At 38.8% G+C, this 24,165-nt stretch overlaps 2 protein-coding genes across 7 annotated transcripts in view; one reads left to right on the forward strand and one right to left on the reverse strand.

Annotated features, from left to right (window-relative positions):
• The window catches only part of ITFG1 (integrin alpha FG-GAP repeat containing 1), a 236,755-nt gene extending 229,273 nt beyond the window's left edge, over positions 1-7,482 (reverse strand). Inside the window, exons 1-3 of the mRNA XM_067718121.1 lie at positions 7,147-7,482; positions 5,411-5,483; positions 38-183 (exon numbers count right to left, since the gene is read on the reverse strand). Coding sequence (XP_067574222.1) covers positions 38-183; positions 5,411-5,483; positions 7,147-7,354 — 427 coding nt within the window. The 5' untranslated portion in view covers positions 7,355-7,482. The remainder of the gene's footprint in view (positions 1-37; positions 184-5,410; positions 5,484-7,146) is intronic.
• A 94-nt stretch (positions 7,483-7,576) lies between these two features.
• Positions 7,577-24,165, forward strand: part of PHKB (phosphorylase kinase regulatory subunit beta) — a 193,668-nt gene continuing 177,079 nt past the window's right edge. For 2 of the 6 annotated variants that reach the window (XM_067718116.1, XM_067718115.1), the window contains exon 1: positions 7,577-7,730. In XM_067718116.1, coding sequence (XP_067574217.1) covers positions 7,664-7,730 — 67 coding nt within the window. In that variant the 5' untranslated portion in view covers positions 7,577-7,663. Of the gene's footprint in view, positions 7,736-9,935; positions 10,049-24,165 lie in introns of all 6 variants that reach the window. The other 4 variants (XM_067718117.1, XM_067718118.1, XM_067718114.1 and 1 more) reach the window with 4 other exon arrangements.

Here is a 24,165-nt window from a genome sequence, read left to right on the forward strand (position 1 = left end):
CAGTGATAAATATTAAAAACTCTTAAAACAAATTCACCTAAGGTTTGATTCTGTCCCCAGAAGATAATAGCTCCTAATTCACCGCTGGCGTGATTTTTGGGAAGATATGTCAGAAGAACATCCATTTGTGAATCTCCATCATAATCCCCCGGGACTACACTTGTTATCAATGTACTGTGATTCCTAAAAGAAACAAACATTTTAATAAACAAACATTCCGGTAGAGCTATAATAGAAAAGTACACTTCTATATTTATACCATACAAAAATATTTTCAATGCAAAATTTAAAAATTCACAGAACTGATTAATTACATTCTGTTCTTTAATAGCTTATCATCCTTCATGTATGTAGGCCTCTTTGGTCTATGAAAGAATTCAGGATGGATGCAGAGGGTTTTAAGAAACAAGAAAAAGTTGAAATATTTATTAAGAGGAAGCACAGTTTTATGTTCAGGCATTGGCTTAATCCTTTCACCTAGTTCTTTTGTCAAAGATACCAGGACATATGGATGGTGTTTATACGAATGGAGGCTCAAAGGACTTCCCTGGCGGTCTAGTGGTTAAGACTCTGGGCTTCCAATGAGGGGGTGGGGGTCAGGTCTCTGGTCGGGGAACTGTAGTAGCACAGTGCGACCAAAAAAAAAAACAAAAACATAAATGGAGGCTCATTATCAATTGCTAAAGCACTGAGGGTATCACTGTCATTTTATAAAAGATATTATCTATAGATTACTTAATTTTAGATTTTAATGCAGATTTGAAATTTACAGTGAAAACTTGTCATTTTATTTCAAGATGTGCAATGAAAAATAAGTTCTTTTTGACCAAACCTGGCAATACACTATCAAAACATACATACCTAATTCTACATTTTTAATAATAAAATATTCTAAAATGGTTTACATTAACCTTGAAAACTTAACAAAACATTCTGGAGTCTTGTCCTAATGCTGTCTGAGTGACCCAATCAAAAAATAGGCCTTAAATTCAATTTACATTTAATTCTACTTAAGAACAAACAGCAAGACAGTAAGTTTCCAAACAGCTTATGGATAATTATTTTCTAAATGGCATCAAGAATGTAAAAATATATATAATAGGTTTTACTTAAAGTGAAAATGAGGAAAATACTGACAAGGGTAAGATTAAGAAAAACAACAACATAATAGCTTTATTTTAATTCAGCTACTTACTATGTCTCAGATATTACATCAAGTACTTAATAGCTATTAGCTGATAATCTCCATCACCTGAAATAGGTATCGTAATTCTCACTGAACAGACCAGGAAACTGAGGTTGAAGTAGCTTTCATTGTTAAACAGCTAGTTAAATGGAATAGCTGGAATTCAAATGCAGTTGGGTTGGCCTCTATAATTGATCCTCACTATGATAAAATATTTTTTGTAATGTCAGTTTCCTCAAAGAATTCCAACAATGCTTTAACCTTTCCATGAAAAATAGCTGGTCTTTAAAAATGATGATATAGCAACTGCACGTGCTACTATGTAGCAAGCTGCATCTAAGTGTATACCTCTGTATGTGTACCTGTGTATGTACGCATGTGCAGTCATACATATGCTGCACATACCTGGCAGTAATACTTGTTCAAATAAATTAATGATTTGGGGTCAAAAGGTACCTTGAAATAGTCAGTAATATATTACAAAGGACTAGATGGGAACTTAACCTGATCAGGTTTTATTCCTAAAATTGCCCTTCTTTATGGTTGTAAAAATAGGAATTAGAACTTTACAAAATAACAGACTGACACACGAATTTATCTCTTCTTCTTTAGAACCTACTTCTAGGTTCTAAAGAACCTAGAAGAATGAAGAAGAATCTTCTTCATTTAGAACCTACTAAATGATACGGAATTTTTTTTTTAAAAAAAGCATAACCCTCAAAGACAAAGAGATCATGAAAGGATCTGCCTTAGCAGGGCAAGGAAACTACAGTTGACCCTTGAAGAACACGTGGGGTTAGAGGCACTGACCACTTGCAGTTGAAAATCCATAGCTGGTATAACTTTATACTTGGTCCTCCACATCCTTGGTTCTACATTCACAGATTCAACCAACTGGGGATAGTGTAGTACTACAGCATGTATTTAGTGAAAAAAAATCTGTATGTAAGTGGACCTATGCAGTTCAGTCGTTCAATGGTCAACTGTATAAGCTGAAGTGCTTGGAGAAAAGGCTCAAGAGGCTTTTTGCCCTGAAAAACCTCTGAAAGGCTCAGAATTTGGAGTCATCTGAAACAGCAGAAGACAAAAGTAAGGTGTAAGGCTGAAAACACCTTTTCTGTGATGGTCCCTTCTCCTTCTTGCTCAGCATGCCAACAACCAAGTAGTTTTCAGGCATTAGACATGTAAGTTACAGGAGAGGGTAAGATATTGGCCTTACACTAAAAACAGGGAGTTAATGGAAAGTATACAAAGGAACAGTTTGGCCCTTGCCCTCAACTCTGCCAAATTCCTAGGATGCCAGTCAGCCAGGAACATATCCACAGGGCAGGAGACAGGAGGTAAATCCCATTATGCAGAGTTTCCAATTAGCTCTTTAGTACCTTATTCTTGATATAGTATAAAAAAGAGTTACCTGCCTTTTAAAGAAAACTATGAGTATTAAAGAGAGCCAAAACAAATACTAATAAGGAATCTGAAAAAAACAGAGATAACAGAGGAAACAAAAGAAAACTTCAAAACCACACTTGAAGACATAAGAAAATACATCCATTAAAAAAAAAAAAAGAACAGCATGCTAAGAGAAAAGAATAATAAGAGAACAAAGAAAACTTCTTGGAGATAAAAAGAAAACATGACAGCTAACATAAAACTATTCAATAGAAGGCCGAAGATAAAATTAAGAAAACTTCCCACGGGGAAAAAAACACAAAATGACAAAAACACAAATGAAATAAAGAAATAAAGGATGGAGTTAGGCAGTCCAATAACCAACTAGTAGGAATTCCTGAAAGAGAAAACAAAAAAAATAATCAGAGAAATAACATAAGAACATTTCAAAAAGGTCCCAAGTATAGAAGCCTCTAGCTTGAAGGGAGGCTAGAATAATGAATGAAAAATAGTCTACACCAAGACATATTATGAAATTTCAGAGAACAGGGATAAAGAAGAGACCCTAATAGCTTCAAAAATTAAAAATAAGTCATATTTGAAGGATTAGGAAAAAGAATAGCAATGGATTTAAAACCTGCAGCCGATGAAGCTAGAAGACTACAGGCCAATCAAAGAGTGAGTAGAAAAAGGTTTTGGAAATGGAGGGACACCCTTTCTCAGGAATTTCTTGAAGGATACACTCCAGTGAAGTAAATGAAGAAGCAAAGAACAAAATGGCACAGGATCCAAGAGACAGGGATCAAACAAAGAATGACAAAGGGAAAGTCTCCAAACAGTAACTCTGCAGAAGTCCTAGAGAATGAATTCAGATTGGGGAGGAGTGCAGAGGACTCAATGGGAGAAAGAAAAAGCACAACAGGTATATGGCAGGTATGATGGAACATCTGCAAAGAAATTAAGGATAGGTACACAGAAAACAGTGCAATTTATTTTTTTAAAAACAATCATTTACTCTTGGAGGGAAAAACCATAGAGAAATGAAATACTGTATACTGCTTGGCTCTGAAGTACACATAATCTACATGGCCAGAATTTATACAATGATTACTGACCAAGCTAAAATATGATATAACTATATGGAGATGGAGCCAATTTAAAGATGCTAAATCTTTGTCTATGCTAACAAAAAATCCAAGAGATGAAGATGGTAACTCAAGAAATTACAGTATAAAAACTTATTTTAGAATATGGAAATAAACATCAGAAGAAACAGCTCAAAGTTTTAAAAGTGGTTGCATTTGAGAGAGGAACAGGGGAGAGAGGGAAGAAAACAGTGAAGGACAGTTAATTTTTCAAAACTATACTAAATAAATACAAGAGTTTCTAACTTTTATAAGTATATAAAACAACATTACATTAATCAAAAGAAAAATTAACTGGGATTTTTAAAAAACTCAGTGGAATCCAAGTCTTTAATAGCCCACAAATTCCTTAACTTTTAATCTTCCATGAAAAACCACTTTTGGCAGTTCATTTCTTGGATGTAATATTTACCAGCTTCTGTTCCCTCCCCACTCCAAGCATGCTGACATCCAGTATCAAGGAACATTTCTCAAAAGGGATAATCTGTTTATCCATCTGTAACTTTCCCCTCAACGCCTCAATGTTCTAACTCAAGGCCAATTTTTTTTTACATGTCTGAGTTTAAGTTAAATATTGTAGCATCTGAGCACTCATTACCCAATATGGGGACTTCTTAAACTTTTTGCACAGTTTCCAAGTAATCTCTGATCTTTCTACATACCAATTCATCCTGCACATGGTTAACGAGTAAATCAAATCAATTTAAAATACCGTTTTCACCACCTCTCCTTTAAACAAGAACCTGTAATGATTCCCCACTTTTCTCGGGATTGAGGTCAATTCTTTCTGATACTTATGAAGGTTCCTAGTCTGCCCTGATCTCATCTTCCTAGTCCATAACTTTCCAAAGTATACCCTCCACTTCTGTCAGGCAAATCTTTCCACCTCCTCTTCACAACCTGCTGTGTTTACTACCATCTCTTGTTAATGCTGTGTCCTGAAACTTGAAAGCCCTCACCTAAATTTTACTTATCTTAAGGTCAAGCATAAGTCCCATAACTTTCTAGAAGCTGCCACTTTAGCCTGCACTGACTCATCTCTTCCTCCAGACAGTGATCAATCCTTGCTTCTTATAGTTTCAAAACTGTGTTGGCTCACTATCGATGATGGTCACTGTGCTTCATGCAATGCCAGTCATATAAAAAAAACATAACTATTATTTGAACATTTAAAAAATTCAGTTTGATTTGAATTTCCTCAAAATCAACCTGAGTCACCTAGCAGTCACCACCTATCAGTCAATAAATGAAAAATTAGAACAGAGTTCATTGACCCCAGTGCAAACTCCTCCCTCAGACCACCAAGGACAAAGTTGATCTGATGAGCCTGTGACTGAGCTGCTCTCACAGGCACACTCAGGATGAGGGACAATCCACTCAGGATGAGGGACAATCCCCAAGACATTCAAGAAAACATATCAGATTGCAAGGGACTGAAAGGTGTTTATGTAGGAACAGACCCGGTTCCACTCAAAATTATTTATTTATTTTTTAAAGCAAATCATTTTTAAACTTTGGTATGCTCACTAATTTTCCTAACAAATTACTTGCTTCATACCTCATAACTAGTGATTTTGTACCACAACACCACTTCAGAGTAAAATTGATTTCAAAGACAATCCAACTAGTTACTGCATATCTATTATTACACTAATGACTGTTTTACAGAAACAAATACATTTGTACTTACTTCAAGGATACCTTTACTTTGGGTTTAAAATAGGGTGCGTTCTGGTCTGCCAAAAAGACGATTAAATCATTTCCTAAAAGAAGCGAGTATACATTAGAAAAATGATTCCCAGTGAAACATACGATTAGTGGTTACAAGAAGCTTTCTGGGCACTGTTTTCAATAAGAAAACTTATTTTACTCCAGTTCGTCTGCCCTCTCAAGGTTGGTCCTATTAGACTAATGGAATGGAGATTCCTAACAGTATATCACAAATTCAATATTCAAAGCAGCAGGGAAACTAGAAGGATGAACAAGGAAAAATGTAGTTGGTCAAGGCAAATTGAAGCCAATGGCTTCTGCCAGGAGTCAGACTGATTGACTTAAAGGAAGCATATAAAGAATATGCTTTATAACTATACTACGTGTTAAGTCTTGTCTTCCTCAAACCTAACAACTTAGCCTCTTATAAGGCTGTTTAGTCCATTGCACAGATGCATCACATCAAGGACACAGAAACTCCTACTGTAGTAACTAGGACATGACTAGTAACTAGGACATGATGTCATAGTTAAGCAGAAAAAGCTGCATCATCCAAGACTACCCTCTTGTGTCTCCTACAGAACCATCCCCCAGGTTGATGCATTTCTGGAGTTCAATGAGCACTCATTGGATCAGATTTTTGAAATTGTTTAGTCAAACACAGGGCATCTTTAAAGGGGAGAATCTCTGTCTCCAGTTTGGGTTGAGTGGCTATAGGTTAGGCAGTATACACCCTTCTCAAGGTCCACAAGAGGCTCTGGAGTCCTGACAAGGACTCCAAGAGATCTGGGCCAAGATCTTGTCAGTCAAACTCTATGAGTGCTTCACTTCCTTCTTTCACAGCCTTGACCTTAAACAGTGCCTGCTTTGTGGGCACTAGAGAATACTAAGACCCTCTAATGCCCATTGTCAGCATCAAGATTTACAAAAAAAAGTTTGTTTAGTGATGGTTAAAGCCAAGAACTCCCAAGAACCTCAAGCTGGAAAAGAAAACAGAGATTTGGAAGACTAGGGTGGTGGCCAAAGCAAGGAAGTCTTTTGCACACAAAAGACTAGGGCAGCCCAGAAGGGAGAAAAACCTGCAGTTTGAGAACCCTTTTCCAAGGAGACACTGGGTTTATTAGTAGTGCCTGTGAAATACTTGTGAGAATTGGGGAGTGTTTAGGCCCTTGGGAAGGAACAGTAGTTTCCAAGAAAGCTGGGACCCTGACAAAGGGAGGGGAGGGTGAACAAGGTAACTGAAGACGGAGGGAGAAGTCCTCTACGAGAGGAAATTGTCAAGTCGCACGTTTTCCAGTTCATCAAAGGGGAAGGGAGACTGGAGGAAATACAGCAGACAGGAATGAAGGGACCTTGGGAGGGAACGTAAAGGCAAGCTACAAAGACTACTGGGAATCAGGAAGGACTTTGCAAGGTGATTCCATGAGAAGGGCGGGGTGCGTGAGTGACGGCCGCGGTCGTCTCAGGAAAAAAACCCAAAAAACCGGCGTGTTTCCAGTGCTTGCGGGGGTGGATCAAACAGTGGAGGGGTCAGGCCAGGACCTGGGTTTGGAAAAGATGGGAAAAAAAGGCAAGCTGCAAGGATGCTGGAAATAAAGGGGGAGAGGGCTGGGAGAGAAGGGCCGGGAAATGCAGGAGGACCGGGAATCCGGGCAAGGGGTGTGGGGAACACTGGGAGGGGCACGCGAACAGAGGGAGGGCCGGGCAAGCACTGACTTTCCCGCAGCACGAAGAGGTCCGTCTGCTTGTCAGAGTTGAGGTCTCCGAAGGCCGCCAGGGTGCCCCAGGCCTCGGCCCCAAAGAGCTCGGCCGTGACGTTGTGCAGTGCCCGCGCCGGGACCGGCCCGACTCCCAGCAGCGCGAGGCCCCCAAGCAGCGGCGCCAGCAACACCCAGGAACCCAGCAGCCGGCCTGCCGCCGCCATGGCAGCCCCTCGGCCCCCGCCCGCCGGCCCACTGCTGCGCTTGACGGCAGCCGGAAAGCACCGTGCCGCCGGCCGAGAGAGAAAGAGCGTAGCCCAGACGCCCGTACGACCGCGGCCAGGCCCCGTCTCACTCTCCCGTAGGGCTGCCCCACTGACGCTCGGGAGGCCGCGAAGCTAGGTTGAAGCTCGCCCTCGCGCTCACTTCCGGCCGGTGCGCCTCCCGACAGTGTCGCGCGAGGGGGCGGGGCCGGCCGGGAGGAGCTGACAGGCGGCCCCGGGGGCGGTGGCCAAGACGGCGGCCGGAGCGCGATGGCGGGGCTCGTGGCCGAAGTGAGCTGGAAGCTCTTGGAGCGAAGAGCCCGGAACAAGCGCTCAGGTTTGGCTGGCTGGGGCGCCACCCCTTTCCCCCGCACCGTAGAGGGTACTTCCCCTCAAGAGCTTTGGGCAGGAGGCAGATGGGGGTCCTGGAATGAACCTGTGCCCGCGTGTTTCCCCTTAGAAAGCAGACGGTGGTCCCTGACTTCCTCTTGATGTCTTTCCCCATTAGGTGGTGGTCCCACCTTTGCTCCGTTTTGCTTCCCCAACTATATTTCGTGTGTGTTCCCTCTCGAAAAGTAGGTGGTGGTGCCGACTTCTCCTGGAGTCTTCTTAGAAATCAGGCGGTGGCCACATTCCCGGGAGTCCCCTCCCTGTCTGTATTCCTCCCCTCATTTTTACATATGACTAGGGTCTGGTCCTAGAAAACTGGCGGCTGCTTGTTGCCTTATTTCGTATCTCCTTTTCACATTACAAGTTCCGAGATCTAGCCAGTTATCTATGTGGCAGAAATTGAGGGAGACCGGGCCTCAGGCCACGAAGGGGGTCACGGTGAGCATAGTTAGGACTCAGAAGGAAGTGGGCCCCTTCCCTGGGCAAGTGGCCCCAGGACGCCTAGTTCCCAGTTGTGGCTCCCAAACCCGAGGCCACCTAGGTCAGAAGACGCTGCGCAGGCAGTTATAGTAGTTACAGTGTCCTGAGCTGACTTGTTCAAATTGCAGAGTCACATTTTGAAGTTAGCACTTGTGGCTGATAACTCATCTAACAGCCAGGATTGAAACTTCTCTTATTCCTGGCTGGCTGGATGTAATCTCGAGCTAAAAAGTGTTCCTGTAAACAGGAAAGATGGTGGAATGACAAGTCTTCATCTAAGAATCTTCCCTTTTGAAGGCTTGTTGTTACTATATAAATTAGTGTTGGGAGATGATAATGTCAAAGTCGATAATCTGATAACATTGAAAGACATAGTCCTAGGAAAACTAATTATGCATTTGCATTGGTATTAAGGGTTTTGTTTTTTTCCCCTCAGCTAATACTACCCCATTATATTTTGGCTTTTCCCATTCATGAAGTTCTTAGTTGTTGTGCAGACAACAGAGTTCTTAGCAGTCTTTTTTTTTTTTTTTTGAACAAAGTAATTTCATAAATCATACAGGAGAAATCCACCCAATCTTTGTTGCTTATTCCATTCTGTTTTCAAAACCTTAAAAATAGTTGTGCACTTATTTACTTAGGGTTATAGCAAAACTACCATATGAGAGAATTTTTCAAAAACTAGTCCTTAGTACATTTTAGTGTTAGTACAGTTACTTAGAATAGTCACGTCTATTTCTGTTTCACATTTTTCCTCAAACTTTTTGTGTCATACTGAAGTATTGAGTTGACCACTAACAGTGAGTCTATCTGGGCTATAAAAAGGGTTATTGAGTTGATAATTTCCTGTCAAAGAGAATAACTGGAGTTTTCTTACAGGAAACTGAGCTCTACCCTCAACATATACTTTTACAGCATTTCTCTTTTCCTCTAATAAACGTATAGGGTTTATTTTTTTCTCCAGTCTTAATTTCCTCTGAACTGCATGTCATAACAGTAAGCTTTGAAAACCTACCTTCTCTTTCTTTACTGAGAAAAAAAAATCAAATTTTATGTAACTATTGTTGAATGCAGTCACTTAAATCCAGTTTCATGTACAAGGTAGTTGAGTGTATTGTATAAATGTGGGATGTTCCTATATGTTTACATCATAGCAATAAAAGAGATACCATTTGAAGTCATCCCTCCAAATTAGTTGAGGTTTCAGATTCTTCTGATAGCTGTGACGTGTAGACTATAAACTTTCTTTAGTGAATCATTGACTTCCTGTGTCATTAAAAGCAATCACCCTGATTCTGTTTGTTACTTTTAGAGGAGTATATAAAGTGAGTTTTGTTTGAAACTTGGACTAACCTGACTATGATATAGATGCCACTGCAAGGTTCTGAGCATTGTTACATAGTAGCATAATCACTTCACTGCTCAATAGAGCTACTGGATGCTACTCTTATGTAATGTTTAATAAGTGGCCATTATATATTTCCTGCCTCATCCATATAAGCAAATGTAACTTATCAAAGCAAAGAAAATCAAATTTTCAAGTCATAAAAGAGAAAATAAAATTATAATGAACCTCAATTATTGCCTTTGTTGCACACCGCATCATGTTAATAACTGCTCACACTGCTTTCAATTAATCTAATGCTGATTGCTTCTAACCTTCACTAAACAGTTTTGAAAATTGCTATAGTTTAGCCTGCGATGCTTATGATTAGAGTCAACAATTTGAAATGGCCAGCTCACCTGATGCAGTCGTCTCTTCTCCACCAGCTTTCTTAAGGTCTGGTAAGTGTGTAGACCCCAAAAGGGTCACTTGGTAATTTTAAATAAGTTTGTTTCTGAAGGTTGATGTCACCATATGATATTATTTTGGTTTTATTTCCTCTTTGGTGGGCCCAAGCCTGAGCACCATTTCTGTTATTGTTGGGCCTAAGTTTGCACTGTATGGTGAATGTAGTCTGTGGTGTGAGAAGCATGAGAAATGCAGAGTGGAGCCCCTGTCTTGACACTAGCTCTGTTTGACCAGGGGCAATTCCTCAGTATCTGGGAGCCTTAATTATCACCTGGGTAGTTAAAACGCTTCTTCAATAATTTTTGTCTTTTTGCATAACAGAGTAACTCTTATAAAGTAGAAAAATTTGGTCAGCGTCCCAATTATTTTCTCTTCATCAACTCCTTGTGAAGTAGGTATTTTTATATGTATTTTCATAGACAGGAAAGGGAAGCCCACAGAGATGAAGCAAGTTGCCCCAGGTTCTGAGACTATTATGTTTCAAGGCCATGTGCTTTGCCTTTCATCCCATGGCTTCCTGGTGTAAGGGCTGGAGGAGGTGTTGGAGGTGTTGGTGCAGTGACTGTCAGGTTGGTGAGACCCTTTGCAAGCTGGATGAAAGCTGTGGAATTGCTCTCCAGATGAGTGCCCTGGGTCTTGAAAACAATTTGGAAGAAGTCCATGCATCCAGGAAAGACCATATATGGATTCCCATTAGGAACACAGGCCTTTGAATATATCTGGAAGAGAAGGGCTTTGTTAAGTGGCCATAGAGCTGAAATGAAGACTGAAGTCTTTACAGCTTTTTTCTGTGGGTTGTGACCCACCTTGGGCCATTTAAAACCTGTTTTGTGTGTGAACACTGGGAAAAGCCTCTTGGCAAGAGGCTGCTTTGTCTTTAGTGTGCCTTAAGCAGAATATTCAAGCCTCAGGACTCATTACTGTGAGATGACTCAATCAAAACAGTGACAGTGAAAAATTCTTTCTTTTTGGTTTCACCATAGCCTTTCAGAGGTGGTTCCCCTTCCGTTTATTTCCATTTGTATTTCAAGCCCTGTTTTGGCAAGATGGAGGGGAAAAATCTTGAAGAAAAGAAATAGGAAATAGCTTACGGAAGAGTCACAAACAGGAGAAAACAAAGCTTATACTTTAAGAAACAATAATGATCCATGTCTTTAGTTGTCATCTGCCAAATGACAAAATAGTATATTATATGTAACATTGCCAATTGATTTTTGATTTAATCTTTGAACTAAGAGAACAAGAGGACATGTATCTTTGAACTGTGCTTTCTTTTAAGCATCAGGCTCTCGTTTTCATCTTGGCTTTCTTAATAAGGGCTTGATGGGTTTTCAGCACTGACAAAGTCCTTCAGCAGTTACTGGGAAATAGAATGCTAAAGGTATGCTTTTTTATGCATCAATAGTCCCGAAAATTTCAAAACCTAAGAACTGTGCTTAACATTACATAGAGTGTTTAAAACCATATACAAGAAGTTTTTCCAGTACCATATTATTAAATCAAAATAGAATGCACCAAGAAACTAAATAGGAAAATACCAAACTTAATCGTTATAAGCCATTTAAAAGATGGATTCCTCATAAATTACTTTCAGTATAGACACTTGGGGTTCATCTAACCAAAACTTAGTGATAACTATAAAGAAATAAAACTATTATCTGTTAAATAGAGTGGTTTGCATTTATAGTTTATTTACTAATGTAGAAATGCTTCATTTATGTTGGAAATGATTTGTTTTCTGCTATTGTAGTTCCTTGGACGTTATCATTGTGGGAGAGTGTATAATGGTGTGATTTCATTTAACAATCTTTAAAGAATGTCCTGGGTTTATAGCTGAGCTTTTCTTTGGTACCTTTGGCTAGAAACTATTTAACATTACCAAAAGTGAAAGCCAGTATCTTGATTTTGGAAAATTAATTTCTAATATACCCAGATTGTTTTATGCATTTTAACCCTCTTTATTCCTCTTGGATTTGTTTCTGCTATGTTTTTCTTTATTTCTACTCTTTATTGAATTTAGTGTGTCCTGCGTTTCCGTGAGTGCATGCCTGAGCTGTGCTCTGAATGCTAATGTGTCAGTATGTGCTGTGGTTGAATATACTTTCTTTTGTTTTAACTGCTTAAATCCAAAAAGAGATCTGGATGTCCAGGCTTTTCTTTAAAGAGCCTTGGGGTAAAACCTATCGGCCAATGAATTTATAGGCAAATTCCACAACCAAAATGAATTAACTAATTATTAGGGAAGGAGTGTAGCATCCAGTAACTTAGATGGCTTCCATTTCTCATTTGACTACTGCAGTTATATTTTAGATTAGCAGAGTTGATCAGCTAGAGCAATGACATTGGCATTACAAGTTCAATTATTTGTAGTAATTGCTATGGCATTTTGTGATGAGGTAAAAAATATCATGGCATTTTTACTTTTATTCTTAGATGATAAGATAATTTTAAAAATTATTCCTTAAAATGAATCATTGGCTTATCTCTATCTTGGCTCTATAAGTTTATCAGTATCTCAGTGAGTTTATCAGCATGTGACTTGAGTTTTTTTCTTTATTTATTTCTTTTTAGGTTTTTTGATTAATTTGATTTGATTTATTTGATTTGATAGGCATATCAATAGCTGGTAAAGTTTTATTGTATATTCTGAGCAAAACTCAACTTTTTATTTTGTATGTCTGACACTCTCTTCTTTTTAGGCACTTATGTAGCAGCCTTGTTTCAGCCTAATTTAGTAGTCAACCAATTAATAAAGTTCATTTGGCTTAAAGAGACCATAGGCCTGAGGCTTCTGGACTGTTATGTGTTGTGGCCCCCTTTAAGAGCCTAAGGAAAGCGTACACATTTTGTGTTCAGCTATACCTGAATCTCATCCTCGCTCTGTTGTTTAATACTTGTGTGATCTTGAGCAAGTAACTTTACATCTTTGAGACTTGGTTTCCTTCTCTGTAAAAGTAGGAGTAATAAAACCTACCTGAAGATATTATTCTGAGGATTAAACAAGATGTTATATGCAAAACACTTGATATTTAGTAGCTGCCCAATAAATTTTATTCTTTATCTTTGCTAAAAAATGTTTGTCTTTTACAATATTGCTGGTATGTATTTAAGAGTAGGATTTTACAAAAGCAGACATAGTTGCTTATCTCTTTACCTCATTTTGGTATCTACCCTCATGGTAGCCATTTGATTAAGAAAATTAGTCATGAGGGGATTTGAGAAGATGGCGGAAGAGTAAGACACGGAGATCACCTTCCTCCCCACAAATACATCAGAAATACATCTACACGTGGAACTGCTCCTATAGAACACCCACTGAATTCTGGCAGAAGACCTCAGACCTCCCAAAAGGCAAGAAACTCCCCACGTACCTGGGTAGGGCAAAAGAAAAAAGAAAAAAAAAGGGACAAAAGAATAGGGACGGGACCTGCACCAGTGGGAGGGAGCTGTGAAGGAGGAAAGGTTTCCACACACTAGAAGCCCCAGCGCGGGCGGAGACTGTTAGTGGCGGACGGGGAAGCTTCAGAGCTACGGAGGAAAGTGCAGCAACAGGGGTGCAGAGGGCAAAGCGGAGAGATTCCCGCACAGAGGATCAGTGCTGACCAGCACTCACCAGGCTGAGAGGCTTCTCTGTTCACCCTCCGGGGTGGGCGGGGGCTGGGAGCTGAGGCTCAGACTTCTGTCGAATGCAGGGAGAGAACTGGGGTTGGCAGCGTGAACACAGCCTGAAGGGGTTAGTGCGCCACGGCTAGCTGGGAGGGAGTCCGGGAAAAGTCTGGAGCTGCCGAAGAGACAAGAGACTGTTTCTTCCCTCTTTGTTTCCTGGTGCGCGAGGAGAGGGGATTAAGAGCACTGCTTAAACGAGCTCCAGAGACGGGCGGGAGCCACGTCTATCAGCGCGGACCCCAGGCACGGGCATGAGACGCTAAGGCTGCTGCTGCAGCCACTAAGAAGCCTGTGTGCAAGCACAGGTCACTATCCACACCGCCTCTCCCGGGAGCCTGTGCAGCCCGCCACTGCCAGGGTCCCATGATCCAGGGACAACTTCCCCGGGAGAATGCACGGCGCGCCTCAGGCTGGTGCAACAGCATGCCGGCCTCTGCTGCTGCAGGCTCGCCCCGCATCCGTACCCCTCCCTCCCCCCCGGCCTGAGTGAGCCAGAGCCCCCGAATCAGCTGCTCCTTTAACCCCGTCCTGTCTGAGCAAAGAACAGACGCCCTCAGGCAACCTACACGCAGAGGCGGGGCCAAATCCAAAGCTGAGCCCCTGTGAGCTGTGAGAACAAAGAAGAGAAGGGGACATCTCTCCCAGCAGCCTCAGGAGCAGTGGATTAAATCACCACAATCAACTTGATGTACCCTGCATCTGTGGAATACCTGAATAGACAATGAATCATACCAAATTGAGGAGGTGGACGTTGAGAGCGATATATAATATTTTATCCCCTTTTCCTCTTTTTGTGAGTGTGTATGTTTATGCTTCTGTGTGAGATTTTGTCTCTATAGCTTTGCTTTCACCATTTGTCCTAGGATTCTGTCTGTCTGGTTTTTTTTTTTTTTTTAACATAAAAAAATTTTCTTAACAACTTTCTTTTTATTTTAATAACTTTATTTTATTTTATCTTACTTTCTTTTATCCTCTTTCTTTCTTTCTATTTTTTCTCCTTAAATTCGGAGCTGTTTCTAGGACAGGCTGTTGGTGCCCCAGCCAGGTGTCAGGGCTGTGCCACTGAGGTGGGAGAGCCAACTTCAGGACACTGGTCCACAAGAGACCTCCGAGTGCCACATAATATCAAACAGTGAAAATCTCCCAGAGATCTCCATCTCAACACCAAGACCCAGCTTCACTCAATGACCAACAAGCTACAGTGCTGGGCACCCTATGCCAAACAAATAGCAAGATAGGAACACAGCCCCACCCATTAGCACAGAGGCTGCCTAAAATCATAATAAGGCCACAGACACCCCAAAACACACCACCAGATGTGCACCTGCCCACCAGAAAGACAATATCCAGCCTCATCCACCAGAACACAGGCACTAGTACCCTCCACCAGGAAACCTACACAACCCACTGAAACAACCTTAGCCACTGGGGACACACATCCAAAACAAACGGGAACTATGAACCTGCAGCCTGCAAAAAGGAGACACCAAACACAGTAAGAGAAGCAAAATGGAAAGACAGAAAAACACACAGCAAATGAAGGTAAAAACCCACCAGACCAAACAAATGAAGAGGAAATAGGCAGTTACCTGAAAAAGAATTCAGAATAATGATAGTAAAGATGATCCAAAATCTTGGAAAAAGAATAGAGAAAATGCAAGAAACATCTAACAAGGACCTAGAAGAACTAAAGAGGAAACAAGCAATGATGAACAACACAATAAATGAAACTAAAACTACTCTAGAAGGGATGAATAGCAGAATAACTGAGGCAGAAGAACGGATAAGTGACCTGGAAGATAAAATAGTGGAAATAACTACTGCAGAGCAGAATAAAGAAAAAAGAATGAAAAAAACTGAGGACAGTCTCAGAGACCTCTGGGATAACATTCAATGCACCAACATTCAAATTATAGGGGTTCCAGAAGAAGAAAAGAAAAATAAAGGGACTGAGAAAATATTTAAAGAGATTATAGTAAAAACCTCCCGAATATGGTAAAGGAAATAGTTAATCAAGTCCAGGAAGCACAGAGAGTCCCATACAGGATAAATCAAAGGAGAAACATGCCAAGACACATACTAATCAAACTATCAAAAAGTAAATAAAAAGAAAACATATTAAAAGCAGCAAGGAAAAAACAACAAATAACACACAAGGGAATCCCCATAAGGTTAATGGGTGATCTTTCAGCAGAAACTCTGCAAGCCAGAAGGGAGTGGCAGGACATATTTAAAGTGATGGAGGAGAAAAAGCTACAACCAAGATTACTCTACCCAGCAAGGATCTCATTCAGATTTGTTGGAGAAATTAAAACCTTTACAGACAAGCAAAAGCTAAGAGAATTCAGCACCACCAAACCAGCCTTACAACAAATGCTAAAGGAACTTCTCTAGGCAGGAAACACAAGAAAAGGAAAAGAACTTCAATAACAAACCCAAAACAGTTAAGAAAATAGTAATAGGAATATACATATCAATAACTACCTTAAATGTAAATTGATTACGTTCTCCAACCAAAATACATAGACTGGCTGAATGGATACAAAAACAAGACCTGTATATATGCTGTCTACAAAAGACCCACTTCAGACCTAGGGACACATGAGACTGAAAGTAGGAAGATGGAAAAAGATATTCCATGCAAATGGAAATCAAAAGGAAGCTGGAGTAACAATTCTCATTTTAGAAAAAATAGGCTTTAAAATAAAGGCTATTACAGGAGACAAAGAAGGAGACTATATAAAGGTCAAGGGATCAATCCAAGAAGGAGATATAACAATTGTAAATATTTATGCACCCAACATAGGAGCACCTCAATACATAAGGCAACTGCTAATAGGCATAAAAGGGGAAATCGACAGTAACACAATCATAGTAGGAGACTTTAACACCCCACTTTCACCAATGATGGACATATCATTCCAAAATGAAAATAAATAAGGAAACATAAGCTTTAAATGATATATTAAGCAAGATGGACTTAATAGATATTTATAGGACATTCCATCCAAAAACAACAGAATAAACTTTCTTCTCAAGTGCTGATGGAACATTCTCAGGATAGATCATATCTTGGGTCACAAATCAAGCCTTGGAAATTAAAAAAAAATTGAAATCGTATCAGGTATCATTTCCAACCACAATGCTATGAGACTACATATCAATTACAGGAAGAAATTTGTAAAAACTACAAACACATGGAGGCCAAACAATACGCTACTAACTAACCAAGAAATCACTGAAGAAATCCAAGGGGAAATCAAAAAGTACCTAGAAACAAATGGCAAGGAAAACACTATGACCCAAGACATATGGGATGCAGCAAAAGCAGTTCTAAGAGGGAAGTTTATAGACATACAATCCTACCTCAGAAAACAAGAAACATCTCAAATAAACAACCTAACCTTACACCTAAAGCAATTAGAGAAAGAAGAACAAGAAAACCCCAAAGTTAGCAGAAAGAAAGAAGTCATAAACATCAGATCAGAAATAAAGGAAAAAGAAATGAAGGAAACAATGGCAAAGATCAATAAAACTAAAAGCTGGTTCTTTGAGATGATAAACAAAATTCATAAACCATTAGCCAGACTCATCAAGAAAAAAGAGAGAAGCCTCAAATCAATAGAATTAGCAATGAAAAAGGAGAAGTAACAATTGACACTGCCAAAATGCAAAAAGGATCATGAGAGATTATTACAAGCAACTGTATGCCAACAAAATAGGCAACCTGGAAGTAATGGACAGATTCTTAGAAAAGCACACTCTTCCTAAACTGAACCAGGAAGAAGTAGAAAATATGAACAGACCAATCAAAAGCACTGAAATTGAAACTGTGATTAAAAATCTTCCAACAAACAAAAGCCCAGGACCAGATGGCTTCACAGGTGAATTCTATCAAACATTTGGACTAGAGCTAACACCTGTCCTTCTCAAACTCTTCCAAAATATAGCAGAGGAACACTGCCAAACTCATTCTACAAGGCCACCATCACCCTGATACCAAAACGAGACAAAGATGTCACAAAGAAAGAAAACTACAGGCCAGTGTCACTGATAAACATAGATGCAGAAATCCTTAACAAAATACTAGCAAACAGAATCTAACAGCACATTAAAAGGATCATACACCATGATCAAGTGGGGTTTATCCTAGGAACGGAGGGATTTTTCAATATACACAAGTCAATCAATGTGATAAACCTTTAACTAATTGAAGGAGAAAAACCATATGATCATTTCAATAGATGCAGAAAAAGCTTTTGACAAAATTCAACACCTATTTATGATAAAATCCCTCCAGAAAGTAGGCATAGAGGGAACTTATGTCAACATAATATAGGCCATATATGACAAACCACAGCCAACATCGTTCTCAGTGGTGAAAAACTGAAACAATTTCCACTAAGATCAGGAACCAGACAGGGTTTCCTACCCTCACCACTATTATTCAACATAGTTTTGGAAGTTTTAGCCACAGCAGTCAGAGGAGAAAAAGAAATAAAAGGAATCCAAATCAGAAAAGAAGAAGTAAACCTGTCACTGTTTGCAGGTGACATGATAATATACATAGAGAATCCTATAGACTCTACCAAAAAACTACTAGAGCTAATCAATGAATTTGGTAACGCAGCAGGATACAAAATTCATGCCCAGCAATTTCCTGCATTCCTATACCGTAATGATAAAAAAAATCTGAAAGAGAAATTTAGGAAACACTCCCATTTACCACTGCAACCAGAAGAATGAAATACCTAGGAATAAACCTACCTAAGGAGACAAAAGACCTGTATGCAGAAAACTGTAAGACACTTATGAAAGAAATTAAAGATGATACAGACAGATGGAGAGATATACCATGTTCTTGGATTCGAAGAATCAACATTGTGAAAATGACTCTACTACCCAAAGCAATCTACAGATTCAGTGCAATCCCTATCAAACTACCAATGGCATATTTCACTGAACTAGAACAAAAAATTTCACTATTTGTATGGAAACACAAAAGACCCCGAATAGCCAAACAAATCTTGAGAATGAAAAACGGAGCTGGAGGAGTCAGGCTCCCTGACTTCAGACTATACTACAAAGGTACAGTAATCAAGATAGTATGGTACTGGCACAAAATCAGGAATATAGATCAGTGGAACAGAAAGTAAGCCCAGAGATAAACCCGTGCACCTATGGTCACCTTATCTTTGATAAAGGAGGCAAGAATACACAATGGAGTAAAGACAGCCTCTTCAATAAGTGGTGTTGGGAAAACTGGACAGCTACATATAAAAGAATGAAATTAGAACACTCCCTAACACCATACACAAAAATAAACTCAAAATGGATTGAAGACCTAAATGTAAGGCCAGACACTATCAAACTCTTAGAGGAAAACATAGGCAGAACACTCTGTGACATAAATCACAGTAAGATCCATTTTGACCCACCTCCTAGAGAAATGGAAATAAAACCAAAATTAAACAAATGGGACCGAATGAAACTTAAAAGCTTTTGCACAGCAAAGGAAATCATAAGACAAAAAGCCAACCCGCAGAATGGGAGAAAATATTTGCAAACGAAGCAACTGACAAAGGATTAATCTCCAAAATATACAAGCAGCTTATGCTGCTCGGTATCAAAAATAGAAACAACCTAATCCAAATAAGGGCAGAAATCCTAAATAGACATTTCTCTGAGGAATATATACAGATTGCCAACAAACACATGAAAGGATGCTCAACATCACTAATCATTAGAGAAATGGAAATCAAAACTACAATGAGGTATCACCTCACACCGGTCGTAATGGCCATCATCAAAAAATCTACAAACAATAAATGCTGGAGAGGGTGTGGAGAGAAGGGAACCCTCTTGCACTGTTGGTGGGAATGTAAATTGATACAGCCACTATGGAGAACAGTATGGAGGTTCCTTAAAAAACTGAAAATAGAACTACTGTACCACCCAGCAATCCCACTACTGGGCATATACCCTGAGAAAAACATAATTCAAAAAGAGACAGGTACCACAATGTTCACTGCTGCACTATTTACAATAACCAGGACATGGAAGCAACCTAAGTGTCCTTTGACAGATGAATGGATGAAGAAGATGTGGCACATATATACAATGGAATTCTACTCAGCCATAAAAAGAAACGAAATTTAGTTATTTATAGTGAGGTGGATGCACCTAGAATCTGTCATACAGAGTGAAGTAAGTCAGAAAGGGAAAAACAAATACCATATGCTAACACGTATATATGGAATCTAAAAAAAGGTTCTGAAGAACCTAGGGGCAGTACAGGAATAAAGACAGGTGTAGAGAATACATTTGTTTACTAGGTGAGGGGGAAGGGTAAGCTGGGATGAAGTCAGAAAGTGGCATGGGCATATATACACTATCAAATGTAAAATAGATAGCTAGTGGGAAGCAGCCCACAGCACAGGGTGATCAGCTTGGTGCTTTGTGTCCACCTAGAAGGGTGGGATAGGGAGGGTGGTAGGAGACGCAAGAGTGAGGAGATATAGGGATATATGTATATGTATAGCTGATTCACTTTGTTATACAGCAGAAATTAACACATCATTGTAAAGCAATTATACTCCAATAAAGATTTTTAAAAAAGAAAATATGGCAGAGTTAAGGTACACTTAGAGTAGACAGGAAACAATTTAAGCCATACTAGATGGTTTGAATAGTGTTCTGCTTGTATACATTTAGTACTGAAAGAATGCCTATTATAGTGTTCCAATTCTATAATTAAATGTATGTATTAGAATGTAGGTTAATTTGTGTTTTAATATCTTCATTATAACATGGGTATGCTAACCTAATGTGCAACCTATGCTTCTTAGTGACAGAGTTGATTCTGCTCCTATGGGTCTTGAGTTTGCTTTGTCTCCCCACAGAGATTGCATGTTTTTTGGGAATGTTTGACAGTTGGCCATAATTAGACTTGGAGGTTGTTAGTGACATTAAGGTTAGTTCTGAATAGTCATGCTTCAGAAATAATTACTCATTTTGGTTATAAAGTTGTATTGAAGACCTGTTAGCATCACTCCTGTGTAGTTAAGGGTCATATTTTAGTTGACCTTTTCTCCCTCTTCCACCCTAAGTAATGCTCGTTTATCTGGCTTGTTTAGAGAAAGTGGTAATCTTGGTTTCCTATGGCTTCTGCACATAGACACTAAACTATGTATACCAACCCCAGGGTACTTTAATATCACATTTACAGCTCAAATTACATTCAGTTATGTTTCTGCTGTTTCTTAATTACTGATTTTTAAAATTACAGATTTAAAATCACTATGTGGGGCTTATCCATCCTTGCATTGATCAGGAGGATTTTGATTAACAGTTAAACAAAATTCCTTGATTTCTAAGTTTCTAACCAGTCCTAGGCTAAGTGCAAGAGGAGATTCAAAAATTTAAGGGTGGAGAAAGGAAGACAATAAGTAGTTAATATACAGTGTGCCAGTGCTATACTTAAAATATTTCATTTAAGTCTCACTACAATCCTGTGAGGTTAAATTTTCCCCAGCTTTACAGGTTAGAAGTCCTAGCTCAGAGAGAGCCCAAATCCACAGTGTTGTGAAGGACATAGCTGTGATTGCAGCCAAGGTCTATCTGTTTTCTCCACCCATGTTCTTTCCACAACCTCCTAGGTATTATGACAGTGTCTATCCAGGAGCTTCCTTACACTCTGGGGGATGAGGAGGAGGGATGATGGAGAGCAGGGAGACCTCTTTACTTGATTGAACCTTGGGATTAACATTATTCACTAGAGTAAAAGATGGCTTCTAAAAAATGTGATTGGATTCCATACAAGAAAGTTTTGTTAGTTATGATTTTATTGTATGTAGGTCTTCACAGAAGGCAGTTTACAGAAGGCAGGACAGCTTTGGAGCAAATCACCAAAGTCTGATGGTATAGTGTAGAAAATGGCAAAAACGTCTCTGCCCTGTTTTACTTAGCCAGTGATGTAGAGTTCAGTGCATTTTGATGAGAAGAAAATTAGCTAGCATTCATTGTCTACAAACTCTATACTGTCAGAAGTATTTCTACTTTTTTTCTGGTTGAGAATATTTTTATTCTTAGTGTTAGCTTACTTTGCTAATTCATAGTTAATTGTGATTTTTATCGATTAACATTCAAGACTTCCTCTGTTCAAGCTTACCCTATAAAGTGTTATCAGGGCAATTTATAATTAGTAGTATTAACATTCATATTAAATGCATTACTGAACTCTGCCAAGACAAGAAATACAGACCAGGATTTATCAAAGTGCAAATGATAAAGGAAAATGGTTTGTTTCCATCTTTCTAAATGCTGAATAGCTTGAAAGTATTATTTCTGTAGGACTTGTGTTGAATAACATATGACACAGCAAAATGCCTCATGTCACATGCTTTTAATCAGTGTAATAACAAGACATAATAAAATTAAGTATTTCTTGTAAAGATTGGGAATGGTGTATAGTGAAGTTCTTTTTCCCCTCCATGTAATTCAATTAATATTTAACTAAGATGCTATCATTTAAGTCTTACAAGTTTGGAATTGAAAATTTTTACTTGTAATATAAGTATGAAATAATGACTCTGGGTTTCTCTTCAGAAATCTTATGTGTTCAGATTAGTATTATCCTTTATAAAGTAACTCACTTGTAAGCTGTATACATTTATTCTAGTGATCAAATCATTTTTAAATCGTATCCTTTTATGATTTCATTCAGATCCTCCTTTATGAGCAATAGAAGAAGAGAACAGAACAGATTAAAATAGAAGAATAGAACAAGTTGAATTACTACAAGGTCACAGCTTAGGGTATTGATCAGTGAGTCTTACCTAACTTTATCTGCTCTGATGAATCACCTTATTCATTGCAGCTGATTCCAAGTAATTGTTGGCAAATTTTAGATATCAGAGGATATTAATTCCATTTGTTGGATAAATATTTATTGAGTGCTCACTGTTTCCCTGGCACTATTGGTACTGGGGTTATAACAGTGAATATAACAACTACTGTTGAGAAATTTAAATAACTGTGTCATTTCTGAATGCATTTTTTTTCATAAAGGGAGTTCCAGAAACTTTTTAGAAACACTAGAATTATTAGAATACAGCTCTGACCTCACAGAAACATACATTCATGCTATATTATGAGAAGGGACTCTACTAGACTATAAATAAGAAAGGAAAATGAAATAGCTAATTGAGTGATTGGTATTTATAAGGTCAACTCATGAAACATAAACCAGATTTAATATCCTTAAATAGATTTTATTGGCCATGCTCCTTCCTTAAAGGTCACTGGAAGAACTTAATACCTTTTTATTAAAAATAAAATGGGAACAGTTGAATGGCCTTTTCACATCTTATTTGGATTAGTTGAAGAGGCAAGTTTTACTTCATTTTTAAGAAGTTGTGCTATTTTATATTTGCCACTTCATATTTTACATTTAAAATACGTTTCTTACCCAACTTGCCATGGAGAAACATAGACTTAAGAAGTTGAGGGTTCAGATGAACTGTGATCATAAATTGGAGTTAAGTAAGGAAAAGTATACATATATGTATATATACATGTACATATAATTTTGGAGCAATCTGTTTGAAGCAGAAAATGAAAACAGGGATTAAGGGCTCTTAACTCTTCTTAGCCAAGCATTTTTATGAGGTTTCATGGTATAGGACAAAGAGCACACATATAGTTTGTCTTTAGAGAACCCCGTGGTCAAATTTAGACTGCCATTTATAACTTCTTTGTGCTTCAATTTAATGCCAACCTCCTTCCTTTGTCAGGAAGATGAAATGGGACAATGTATTTAAAGTATCTGGTACAATGCAAAGTAGTATGCATGCAAAATTTCCCTTTCTCATTTTAAGAATTTATACAGTAAAGAAAATCATGGTTTAAGTTTAGTTTTTTTGTTTTGGAAGGAGATGTTGGTGATCTTGAAGATGCTCAAAGTGCTGAGTCATGTATAGTGTATTTGAACCTTTTAACTATAAAAGTTATTGGGTATCCATTCTAAAGTTAGTAAGGTAAATTTTTCAACTTGTCTAATCATGAAAGTCTGAAGAGGTGGAACTAGATGATTAAATCAAGTTGGATGGGAGCAGCAGGAGATAGCATAGCCTGTGAGAATATTGTAAACTGGTCATCAGAAGTTTCCTGAAAACAAACTTTTTAGGAAAACTATTTTTGTCAGCTTCTCTCCATGTTTTCCCTTTTCTTACCAAACTTTCACTGCTATTTACTACGTACTAGATATGGTCCCTGTTGTAGATCGGCTTCCAGTGTAGTATAGCACATTAATCAACTAGTGAAAATAAAATGTATTGTCATAAGCAAGAACAGTACTTAAGGCAATTTACAGAGTGCTGTAAGAATGCAGAATATGGAACAATTAACTCTGCCTGTGGAATTGAAGAAGGCCTCCCCCTAATCA

The sequence above is a fragment of the Pseudorca crassidens genome, chromosome 20, assembly GCF_039906515.1.
Source record: "Pseudorca crassidens isolate mPseCra1 chromosome 20, mPseCra1.hap1, whole genome shotgun sequence".
NCBI classification, from domain to species: Eukaryota; Metazoa; Chordata; class Mammalia; order Artiodactyla; family Delphinidae; genus Pseudorca; species Pseudorca crassidens.